At 37.5% G+C, this 13,345-nt stretch overlaps 1 protein-coding gene across 1 annotated transcript; it reads left to right on the plus strand.

The window, feature by feature from the left end:
* The first annotated feature begins 336 nt into the window (after nucleotides 1-336).
* LOC141649737 (uncharacterized) lies at nucleotides 337-1,858 on the plus strand. Its single transcript, XM_074458418.1, has 3 exons — nucleotides 337-542; nucleotides 672-1,093; nucleotides 1,410-1,858. Exons 1-3 carry the CDS (start codon nucleotides 337-339, stop codon nucleotides 1,856-1,858), a joined length of 1,077 nt encoding a protein of 358 aa, XP_074314519.1.
* The last annotated feature ends 11,487 nt before the right edge of the window (nucleotides 1,859-13,345 follow it).

Consider the following 13,345-nt stretch of genomic DNA (forward strand, 5'->3'; position numbering starts at 1 on the left):
CTCTAGTTTCATAAGCAACAAGGAATAATGGCGCGATCAAAAAAAATCTTTTAATAATAATCCTTCAAAAAATCACAAAAATAATAATAATACTAAAAATGCATCGTCTTCTTCTAATCGAGCTAGGGTGCTGAATTTTGGCAAGGATGCATTACGCCCGCTTGATTTTGACGATAATTTGGAAACTATCGATGAAGAGGAAGAATTGATTGATGAGGCTGCTGATACTACTGAATGGCACATGGTGGGGAGTTCGGAGGTAAATCTTCTTAAACTCACTCATGAGGATGTTAAGAAAGAAATTAATTACAGGAAGTTCTGAAAGAGGGGCACTTGATGTTTGATAACAAACCTGTTATCATCAGAGAGTGGACGCCTACTGCAGAGCTTGTCAAACAGGAACTTAAGTCTCTCCCAATTTGGGTGAAATTGTATGATCTTGACTTGAAATTCTGGGGGACTGAATGCCTTAAGAAAATTGGGGGTTTGACTCGTAAGGTGCTCAAGACGGATGAGGCTACTGAGAAAAGGAATTTTTTGGGGTATGCTCGTCTGTTGATTGAGGTTAAAATGAATCAGAAGTTCCCTGAGAACATTCGATTCCTGGATGAGACTGACAAGGAAAAGAAAATTAAGGTGATGTGTGACTAGCTGCCTGTATCATGTACTAGCTGCAAGGGGATTGTGCATAGGGCAACTGATTGCAGGAACAAAGCCAAGTCTGCACCAAAGGTGTGCAGGAAAAAAGTTGTACCTGTGGTTCTGAGTACTCCTGTGACAGGGGGGCAACGGGTGGTTCCAATTCCACCGTCTCCTGCCAAGGTAGTGAGCAGAATTAATAGACAAGAGACACATGGGGAGCCTGTTGAAACTGCAAAATCACAAGGTGTGAGCACTGAGGCAGAGAGACAACCAGTGGAACAAGGGGATAAGGGCAAGGAGAAGGTCGTTGTGCTGAATGTCTCGCCAGCTGAGATGACTAATATATCTCTAAGTCAGCCTGTTCAGAATGATGGTCAGAATGAATTGATGCAGGTAGTGGAACTAGTCCTCAATGTGATAATTGATAGTATTGGGTATTGGAATGTACGAGGTATGAATAAGTTGAATAAACAGTTAGAAATTAGAATATTTATTCAGTTGAATAAATATTAGTCTGTTTGGCATATTAGAAACTAGAATTAAGAATAAAAATTGGGGAAATGTAAGGAGAAATTTCTGGAATAACTGGGCTATCTGTACTAACAATTCTTGCCACTCTGGGGGTAGGATTTGGGTTGTATGAAATCCGTCTGTATATCAATTGGATATTAAGGATATGAGTGAGCAAGCTATCCATTTGAAAGTCACTACTAGAGGGAATCTAAAACAATTCTGGGTTACCTTTGTTTATGGCTTCAATAAAATAGCTGAGAGGAGGACTTTGTGGAGAGATCTGAGAACTTATAGCTCTTTGGTGGATGATGCTTGGATTATTGGAGGTGATTTCAATAATGTACTTTATTCTAATGAGAGGCTTGGTTCTGAGATCACTCTGGCTGAGGTTAAACCATTCCTGGATTGCACTCATGATTGTAAGATCACTGATTTGAAAGCGGTTGGATCTTTTTTTACATGGAATAATAAGCAGAAGGTGGCCACTAGAGTTTACATCAGGATAGATAGGGCTTTGATAAATGATGAGTGGTTGGAAGCTTTCCCTGATGCATATGCACATTTTATGACTGAGGGGACATTTGATCATTGCCCTTGTATGATACATCTAGATGGACCACCAAGAAGAAAGAATGTTGCCTTTAAATATTACAATATGTGGGCCTTAGCTCCAGCTTTTCAGGAGATTGTGGAGAAGAGTTGAAGCTCACCCGTGATGGGGACCCCCATGTTCAGAGGGGCAACTAAATTGAAAAGGTTGAAGGGTGATTTGAAGCTGTTGAACAAGGAGTTCTTTAATGGCGTGGAGAACAATTCAAGTATGCTGTTACTTGCCCTACATGAAATCCAGAAGAAGCTTAGGGATTCACCCCTTGATCCTAATCTAACTGCTGCTGAGATAGCTATTCAGAAGGATTACATCATTAGGGATAACGCTAGGCAGAACTTCCTAGCCCAAAAAGCAAAAGTTGCTTGGGATAATGATGGTGATGACAACACTTCTTATTTCCACTCTCCTATTAAAAAAGGAGTTTGAATAGAGTTATCCAAATTGCTGGGCAGGATGGACAAATTTGTAGCACAAGGGAAGATATCAATGCAGCTTTTGAAACTTATTTTAAGAGTATATTGGGTGATAATTCCAGTGTAACACCAGTCCACCAAAACACTGTTAGAAAAGGGAAAATCCTTACTGAGGAGCATCATTCTATCCTGTCTAGACCAGTAACAGAGGAGGAGGTTAAACAAGCTATTTTTTCCATACCAGGTTCAAAAGCACCCGGTCCTCATAGATATAATAGCCAGTTTTACAAGGATGCTTGGTTATATATTGGGGATGAGATAACTGCAGCTATCCTTGACTTCTTCAGTAGTGGTAAAATGCTCAAACAGGTCAATAATACTGTGGTTACTCTTGTTCCAAAAGTGGAGCTGCCTAACTCTGTGACTCAATTTCGTCTCATCTCTTGTTGCAATGTTATTTACAAAGCCATATCTAAAATTCTTTGCACCAGACTTGGGGATGTCTTACCTGAGGTGATCAGTCAAAATCAGAGTGCTTTCATAAGAGGAAGAGATATAGTTGAGAATATCCTTATTTGTCAGGATTTAACTAAGTTGTATAATAGAACATCTTGCTCCCCTAGGGTTATCATGAAGCTGGACCTCCAAAAAGCTTATGATTCTCTGGAATGGAGCTTCCTTGAAGAGATGTTACAGGCACATAATTTCCCTAGCACTTTTATCAAGCTGATTATGGAGTGTGTTACTACGTCTCACTACTCTTTGTCCCTTAATGGAGAGATGTTTGGTTTTTTCAAGGGACAGAGAGGTTTAAGACAAAGGGACCCTCTATCCCCCTTGCTCTTTACTGTGTGCATGGAGTATCCTACTAGAGTGTTGAATGTGGTCCAGGAGTATGAGGAGTTCAAATACCATCCTCTTTGCAGGAACATCAAACTGACTCATCTGTGTTTTGCAGATGACTTGTTAATGTTCTGCAAAGGAGATAGAAGTTCTATGATCCTGCTACTCAGGGCTTTTGCTACATTTTCAACTGCCTCAGGACTGAAAATGAATGCTAGTAAATCAAATATTTATGGCAATGGGTTGATACAGGAGATTGCTTGTCTGTCAGGTTGCTTGTCTGTCAGGTCTGAAGGTTGGTTCTTTGCCCTTTAAATACCTGGGGATCCCAATTGCTCCCAGGAAGCTCTCTGTATTGGAATGCAACATTCTGGTTGAGAAGGTTGTGGATAGGCTTAGGGCTTTGGGTGCTAGAAATCTTTCATATGCAGGAAGGCTAGTACTTATAAACTCTGTCCTTGGTTCCCTCCATACCTATTGGGCCAGAATCTTTATTCTCCCATCTAGTGTACTGAAGAAAATTGAGAGTATTTGCAGGAATTTCCTTTGGCAAGGGGATATTCATGCACAAGCTTCTGCTCTGATTTCTTGGGATAGTATATGTCACTCAAAAAAACAAGGTGGTCTAGGGATTACAGATATTACCCTATGGAATAGAGCTGTCATGGGTAAGTATGTTTGGTGGATAATGCAGAAGAAAGACCATCTTTGGGTCAAGTGGGTGCATAGCATCTATATTAAACAGTCAGAGTGGGCATCCTATGAACTAAACTCTGGTGCCAGCTGGTCCTGGAGAAGTCTATGCAGATGTAAGGATCAGTTTATGTCTGGTTATTCTGGGATATGGTGGCAGATTGAGGATGGATGTTATACTGTGTCTAAGGGATATAAATGGCTTAGAGGGGATCAACCTGAGGTTTCATGGCATTCATGGGTATGGATTCGTGTCAATCTCCTAAAGCACAGATTTATAGCCTGGTTAGCAATGAGACAAACATTGTTAACAAAGGATAGGCTATGTAAGATGATGGGTAGTACAGAGGAAGAGTGTGATCTTTGTGGGACTGATAAGGAAACTCATGATCATTTGTTCTTTCAATGCCCTTATAGTATCAGATGTATTCAGTTACTATCAGTTTGGTGTGAGGTTCTGCTACCTATAGCAGACTTGGAGGACTGGTGGAATAAGAAGATTTTTCGGTCTTAGGAGGAGAGTGACATTGTAGTTGCTATCTTAGTTGCTGCAGTGCACCAGCTCTGGTGGATGAGGAATCATTGCAGGCTGGAACAGAAAATCTTTCGGCCTGAGTATGTGTTAAAACAGATTCAAGGTGTGGTTAGAAATCGTTGTATAAGTAAGTGTAGGGAATCTATTTCTCTATATAGGCTTAATGTGTGAATTGTGTATGTCATGTTGGATACAGCATGTCTGTAAGCTTATCTAACACAAAAGTTATAAGAGACGATGTATTATTTGCTCGGTGATGATATAATACTTCCTTACATTTTACCAAAAAAAAAATCAAAAAGTGATTTTTAAAAGGTTGTAATCAACAATTTTCTCTTTTATTTAAGATGTTTTTTTACTACTGTAATTTATTTTGCCATTGAAAAGGCCGAGCCAGGTAGTGTAATATTCTATTCTGTGCGTACGATTGAAAATCGAGTGACGCGTTATATGATTATTCTCTCATAGCCTTCGCTTTGACTACTTATTTACTCCTAGAATATCGGTAGACCCATAGTCCGAGTAAGTTGTTCAACATTGCTATGGATTTCAGCTTTAGATTCTATAAACTTTTCCATAATTAATTTTCATGAAAGGTGATCTTAAAATAAATATTACTCTGTACCTTTATTGACAGGTTTCATGACTAAAACAACAAAGCAATTGTTACAAGGAATAGCGGTGGTTAAAAACAATATTGACGTTATATTGACCTTAGATATATCATTGTTCCTGAACATACCAAAGATTGCCTCAAATGTTACCTCTCACTTGTGTGGTGACATACTTTATTTCATTTTGGTCGATTTGTACATTCAATAATCCAAAGGATTTAGTTGATTAATAAAGAAGTTTATCTCAACTTAATGACACATTATACTATTAATATAAATAAATAAAAGGATAATTTGATAACTTATACCTAGAATAATTCAATTTTTCAAAACTTATACCTAAGATAACTTTTGTTAAAAACTTATACCTAAAATCACGATTTCTCCCAAACTTAATACCAAATCTCAAAATAATAATTCAAAGGACAGTTTTGCCCTCACTAATTAGACCACCCACGAACAACGCCTAAATATCCGCCTTACAAATTCACACTAAACGTGTATAGCAACAATTGCACAAAATTACAACAATTGTTAATCTCCGTACTAATTGATCATACATTACAAATTAAAATCGGAAAATTAACATACGATTACTGCACATGCTAACCTAGTTAACGAATCCGAAACTTTAGCTGCTGATTCTGAAGTATCCAAAGCTTGAGGTAATTCGGAGACGGTAATTTCGGAGGTGTCCATGGCAGATTTACCTGATTTATCCTTTGACATTTTGTTTCGATTTTTCGCAATTGTTGATTGCTTCGTAGAGTAGAGAATTGGGGGCGGAACTGATGATGATAAAACCCTAAAAAAAGGGCTTGATTTATTTTAGTAGTGAAGTACTGTAAGTGTTTGGTTGAATAGGGATTGGGGTTTTATTTGTGGGGGACAGGGTGTTCAACGACAAAGGGTGGAGCTAGAGGGATTTTCCGACAGGAGGGCAGTGTTAGGGCGCCGCAGATGGGGCTGGTGGCGGTGCCAGCGGGGAAGAAATAGGTGTTGTGGTGGTGGCTATGGTGGATTGTGGCGTTAATGGGTCAAGGTGGTGGAGAAATGGTGGGGTGGTCTAACCATTAGTAAGGGTAAAACAGTCCTTTTAAGTATTAGTTTGAGATTTGGTATTAAGTTTGGGAAAAATAGGGATTTTAGGTATAACTTTTTAACAAAAATTATGTTAGGTATAAGTTTTGAAAAATTGAGTTATTGTACGTATAAGTTATCAAATTACCCTAAATAAAATTATATATGTCTGTGCATTTTGCATGGGTATTAAACTGGTTAGTTATAGTCAAAGACGAATTTTACTCTTACTATTTAAACGGGTTATTTCATGAGAATAATCTAAACTAAGTCTCCCCTTCTCATATTAATCCGTACTACTATTTAACTGAGAAAAATCCGAATTATGACCTCATTTATCTTTCATTGAACTTGTGGAAGAGAAACCTGTATAGCCGGTTCCTTAACTTATGAACCTGAATTCCTGAAATCACTCACTCCCTCCTCACCCTAAACAAACACAAAACCCATTCCTAACCTCACAAGCCATGTTAAACAACATAAATTACTAGTTTCAAGTTTTCGAGGACTACAAACAATGGACCAAGCATAGAAGCTTCTATTTAGAGAATTCCAAAGCAGGTTGTATTAGAACGAACCCCTTCAATTGGTAACCCTTAAAACTTTAGCAATGCATCCCCTTTCAACATTGAACAAAATTTGGGTATTTTTTCTGCACTCGGTCAGGCTGTCCATTTCCTCCCCCTTTAGATTCAACTAAATCCATAGAAAAATCCTTCCTAAATTCTTCAATTCGCTCAAGAGAATCCGTCCAAGTCAACTTATTGTCTCCCTCAATATATTCCTTCACCTAACTTTTTCTTCATATAGAGAGATAGCCAATGCAGAATTAATATGGATGTTTTAACTATAGTGTTTCTGGGTTTTTGCTAAAATTTGAGATTATGGTGTGGGTTTTTGCTAAAAATTTGAGATTAATAGTGTTTGATTGGTTTTGTGCTGTGCAATCACGTTATTTGATTAGGTTTTTCTGGATTTTTGTGAAAATTTAGGTTTGTTTTAATTTGGGGAAAGTCATAGATCAAGGAAGAAGAAGAAGAAGAACAAAAAAAGGGCCCCACAAACTTATGACCTGAAACATTACCGGTTCTAACGGGTAAAAATGATGCTGGGTTCATTAAAAGATAAATGAGGTAATAGTTCAGATTTTTCTCAGTTAAATGTTAGTATGGATTAATATAAGGAGGGGCATAGTTTGAATTATTCTCATTAAATAAGCCTTAAATTACAAATATTATCCTACAACCAGTTGTATATTAGCATTATACAACTGGTCTAATCCAACCCCACAGTTAAAAAAAAAATATACCAAAATCAAACGTTAAACCAGATCCCTCTTTAGAAAACTTTCGCTGTTCTCCTATTCATCATATAATGAAAAACAATAAGCAATTAACAGTACCATAAAAAGAAAAAAATGCTTTTAACAATATTTTAAGCTAAATTTCTACATCAATTTGCATATTAATATGTATTTTTTGGGAATATTTTGAGATCTCGAGTTTTATAAGATACATTCTAAGCTTTCGAGTAAACTTCTTGAGCTCTGAATTTTCTTTAGCCTTTATTTTTTTTTTGAGTTTATAAGTAAAGGTTTCAAGTTTTTTAAGATATATTCCGAGCTTGCGAGTAAGTTTTTCGAGCTCGGTAAAAAACTTTTCGAGCTCGGTAAGAAACTTTACGAGCTGTGTAAGAAATATTATGAGCTTACAAACAAATTTTTTCGAGTTTCATATGTATCAAAGTGTAATGCTGTGAATTATTAATAAAGGAAATCAAAGATGAAAACTTAATATATTGTTACGTGTATTAGGCCCCATGCTCGTCTAATCGTCTTATCTCACCTTATTTCTTTGTTTCTCCTTCTTCTTCTACCATTCTTTTACATTTCATTCTACACCTCCATCATCATCTGGTCATTATCATCCCGTCTACTGCTAATTGTCCATTAAATCTTTGATTTTGTTTAGAGATGGAGAATTAAATAGTCGAAATAATGATATTAAGGGAGAAGATGATTGAGTAATTATATATATTGAAGACGCCGTTAGAAAAATATGGAGAATAGTGAGAGGAGAGGAGAGATCTAATGTACGTTGAATTTGTGTTTTAGGTTACAACAATAAGCAATTATAAGGGAAAAAGACTAAAATAACCTTGATTTTATAATACTCCCTCTTGTTCACTATATTCTTCCCCTGTCCTTTTTACCCAAGAACTAAGGAAGTGAATTTGGACTACACAAAATACACTACCCCACTTGCCATTGAATTTAGACCACACAAATCAACCCAAAAAGGAAATAGGGAAGAAAACCCGAATAACCGAATAAGGAAATAGGGAAGAAAACCCTGAATAGGAGGGAGTAATACTAAACAACCGGAGGTATAGTCTATTAACTGCCCTTAAATTTATTATTAAATGCATTACAAAAAAAATAAACCATACGTTATTCATAACTATAAAATACATATTTATTAAATTTAAATAGCACATCCCGTTTCCCAAATTTCATGAAATATCGTGTCGTGTCTAGATTCATAAAAGAGAACATAAGACGGTCTATAGGGGATTTGGTTGTTGTCAAAAGTTAGGGTTTCCTCTTCCCGATTGATTGAAGTAATGGAGAAGATAGTGGGAAAAAACGGGGAGTCATCATCGGAGAAGGAGAAGAAGAAGATAATGGTGCATACGATAAATACAGAAGAGGGAGGGTTTGTGTTTGGAGAATTCTTGACGATTGATTTAAGTAATGGAGAAATGAAAGAAGTTCCTTATGTTCTAGCTGGGGGAGATCGCGGATCGACTGCGATGGTTAATATTGGTTCGACTGTGTATGTTGTTGGGGGTTTTGAGCTTGGTGAGGGTGAAAGTTTCCCCGTAAAACCACCCAATTCTCGTACCAATAACAAAAAGGGGATCCTATATCATCAAGGCATGTCTTATATCGACTTGAATTCTCCTGACTCGAACTCGGGTTGGAAATCAGCACCTTGTAATCGCGATACTATTGATTATTACACTGCTGCTGTTTCCTTAGGTGGTAAGATTTATTCGTTTTGTCATTCTGATTATGCTGGTATTTTCGACCCCGTTTCACAAAAATGGGAGACATTGCTCCCTCCTCCAGAGGCAGGAATATTTGAAATCGACACTCGTACGGAGGTCATTGCTGATCCTGATAATAACAGGCTATTGGTTTTCTTTCGCGAACCCATCAGTGGATACTTAGCTTACTACCCTCATGATAACCATTGGGAACCAACTGATGATCCTTCTCTACCATGGTCTTCCAAACACATACTTCTAGCAGACGATGGCTTGTTTTTTATATACGTACCCAAATTCCCCGATGTGTTCAAGGTCTATGACTCTGTTGCCCAGAAATGGCTTAATGTTGAGTTTACAGAACCCTTCTCTATGTGGGGATACAAGTTTCAAGCTATGGTTTACATGGGGAATGACCTTATCTGTTTGCTTGCTCACTTCCCTACTTATGATAAAAATTGTAATAAAATTAACAGGGTCACTTTATGCAAGTTCAGATTCGTTCGCTCTCCCACTCACCTACTCTTCACCTCGTTTCCTGTCGAGATCTATCCTCTCAACTCCGGCTTCTGCAAGGCTGTCCATTACCTACCTATCTAGGTAGGTAGTATTTGTTTCCATATTTGAGATTATTACTTTTCATTACATCCTCCTACTTTATGATTATCATAATCATTCCATGTTGTTTCATTCTCTAATATTGGAATTGAGATCCATTTTGGCGAGGTCACATGCCTGGCGATTTACGGTTAGATATACTTCCATCTGATTATTCTCTAATTTTGCTGATTTATCATATTATTCTCCAATTTTACTATCATATCTTGATCAATTTTTAGGGTTTAAGATGAATCTTACATATTGTTCAAAATTTAGGATTACAACAAGTTGATCATTATTACCCGTTTTTGATCGATTATGATGTTTTATTGTGTAGAAAATTGTTGATTTTGAAAATTTCCTGTCCAAGATCAGACCGGAATTTGTCTTTAAGTACCCATTTTTTCAAATTCTATTTTTGGTCCGTACCGAAATTAACCGGTTCCGGAATCTTCAAAAGTTGTTGGACCGAACCAGTGCATTTTTCTGGACTGGATTTTGCACACCCCTACTACAATGGTAAGCAAATACGGTAAAAGCAAGCTTTTAATTTGATCACTATGATAAGCATGCCAAGTGATATCTATGTCACGAGCATTGATTGAAAAGGGCTGAAAATTGCATCTATGTGAGCACTAATTCTCATATGCAACCGTCTTACATAAGGGCTTATGTGAGATGGTGCCTCATTTTATCCATTTTTATGTTGTTCGATGTCTCTTTTATATTGTACGAGTTAGTCTAAACTGGGCTTATTTGAGACGGCGCCTTATTGTATCCATCTTCATGCTGTCGAGTGTCGATGTCCCTTTTATATCGTATATATACCCTTTTCTAAATTGGGCTTATGTAAGATGGAGCTTTATTTTATCCGTTTTCATTTTGTCAAGGTCCAGTTTGTGGTGATTGCATGCCTTTAAATTTACAGGTGCACTTGCTGCCACAAGTAAATTTACAAATAGTCTCTTGGCAACAACAGAAATATATATTGATTGGCATTTGTATCAGGGTCAAACAAAGTCACAATTTGTGATTACGAGGCCTATTGCAGCCATAGTTTTGGTAAAAAAGTAATGGAGTAGGGGACGTTGATTTTATATGAAAAACTCTTCTTGACAGATTAGTTAAAAAGAAAATGACAAGTTCTGAAGCAAAGCATTTTCCATCAAAGTGAATGGTGATTTCTCATGTGTAATCCAAGCATTTTTACATGGTGATTTTCAGCAAGAAGTCAAACTTGTTGAGTGGCGTGGCGGCCAAATAGTAGCAGAACACTCTCCGTAGACACTCGTGCACTACACTCTCCGTAGTCAAACTTGTTCGTGAATAGTGGCAAGTGAGCTTTTCTACGCGTGTTCTTGATGAATTCTTTGCACTACACTAGAGTGCTTATGTCCCATTTTGTTGAGCCCAAAATTAATTTTGTATTTTCAGAGGTGGAATTTGCATATGGGTTGCTTCGTATCACTACCCAAATTCAAAAAAAAAATGGTTAAACTTATTAATTTCCGCCACCTGGATCACACCAGGTAGAGATTTTTGCTATTATGTAGCTTCCTCTTGGGGTTCATGTATCCAACGTGAGCTAGACCAAATCAAAGTCCAATTGTGTGGAGAGGAGTTGAGAGAAAGTGAGATCAACTGTTTGATGTGCACACCTAATTGACATAAAGTTTAAGTCTTCATCATCCTAATAACAGAATAAGAAAGTGGTATGATTTGTGTGCGTGTTACAAATATACAAGGTGGTTCGGTCCAATAACTCAACGGTAAGCAGGCATAAGGGTACACTATAGCTAGTCTACATTGTTCAATGAAATCCAAGTACCTTTACCAATCTAGAAATACTTTTGTATATTCCAAATTGCATAAATTGTTGTCGCTGGTTAAACCGAATATTAGACATTCGCCCATCTATTTGTTACCTTTTGTACGTACAGGACAAATGTGTGGCTGTCGCACAATGTAGATCTGATCTCCGGCCACTTTCTCGCTGTCTTGGTTCAGATACTACGTCCATAACGCCCATGTTGCATTCTTCACCTGTAAAATATAGTCATATAGTCAGTAATGAAACTTAAAAGAAGGGCGGGATCTCACGAAAAGTATCAGGTTGATTAAAAGAAGGGCCTACTTGGTTCCGATACCACGTCCACAACAATTTTCTTTTCTTTTTTTAAATTCCTTGCTCAACCTGCATGGTAGAAAGTGGCAACCCCTCTTACATTTGAGTAACGAGTAACGACGTCATAGGAACACTGGCCACATTCACAAATTCTTGTTTCAAACGGACACTTTTGGTCTTATTTGTCAGACGGATAAAATGTTGCCATTTTTTAAGAAAATGTAACCAATTAATTCACAAAATGTTATGACTAGAGGTGTCATTTTTTACCCTGAAAATGATGTGAACAATAATGGTAACATGTTATCAAAAAATAACAACATTTTATTGTAAAATGATGACATGTTACCCGTCTTATTTCAGACAAAAAGCAATGGTCTTAAGAAACCCTGCCTACTAAAGATCGTCGACAATTTACTAAATATAGTCGACAATTTTAATGAACTTCCAAAATTGCCCCTCCCTCACACCCCCCCTTATATTTTCCTTATTATTCAAAAACTACCTTTCACACTTCCAAATTTTGAAAAAAAAAAAAACCGACTCACATAACAACAAAAAAACCGTATCGACCGCATCATTTTCGTCATCAAATTCAAACATTCAACAAGGTATGTGATTGTTATTAATATTTTTTTCTAGTATTTTCTTAGTTTGTAAATTTGTGACGGAATTAGGATAGATGCCTTTATTGTAGACGGAATTAGGATAGATGCTTTCATTTGAATCGGATTAAGTCGTGTTTTGCGCGAAAATCAATCGCAAAATTCAAAAAAAAAACGAAAAACAAAAAAAAAAAGACAAACTGGGCTGGGACGAAGAACATTTTCGTCCAGGTCCAGGCCCAGACGAAAATGTTCTTCGTCCATTATGGGTCTTGGACGAAAAACATTTTCGTCTGGGCCTGAACCTGGACGAAAATGTTCTTCGTCCAAGCCCATTTTCTCGTTTTTTTTTTCTTTTTTTTTTTTTGAATTTCTCGTTTTTTTTTTAAAAAAAAAACTTATTTTTCCGTCTTGTTTTGTTATCGTTATTGATGGGGCATATTCTGCACCGCTGACCAAGTCAACATATTGAGCGAGGTCAAAGATATCCACAGCAAAGTCAACGACTTAGACAGTCTAGCCGATGCAACCCATCTACTGTCACTGGTCTCGGCGGCAACTAGCCAAATGGACACATATCCGTGTACTCATATCCAAGACCCCTCTCCTCGGCCTGCCATAGGTCCATCGGCCGAGGGTAGAACGGTCTTTCCACCTGCTAGCCACTTGGCCACTTGGCCACTACGTGACAAAAGGTGAAAGTTTATAAATACTCCTCAACCTTCATTGAGGAAAGAATCCACAAATTAACCTAAGAATCACTATTCACCTGGTAATATCTTCCTTATCTCTCTACAATATACTTAGCCAAGCAACACATACTTAACCCTTTAAGTTTACTGACTTGAGCGTCGGAGTGAGTACGCTCGGCCAAAGCCGAGCCCTCAGTTTGTTCATCGTTTCAGGAGACCGCAAGGAGGATTCAAGCAAGGACATCATTCTGCAAAGCCACGGGTGGTAACAAATATCTGCTCTGGAATTACACCCGGAACAATTGGCGCCGTCTGTGGGGAAAGACACTAGA

This window comes from Silene latifolia, chromosome 1, assembly GCF_048544455.1.
Source record: "Silene latifolia isolate original U9 population chromosome 1, ASM4854445v1, whole genome shotgun sequence".
In the NCBI taxonomy this organism is placed as follows: Eukaryota; Viridiplantae; Streptophyta; class Magnoliopsida; order Caryophyllales; family Caryophyllaceae; genus Silene; species Silene latifolia.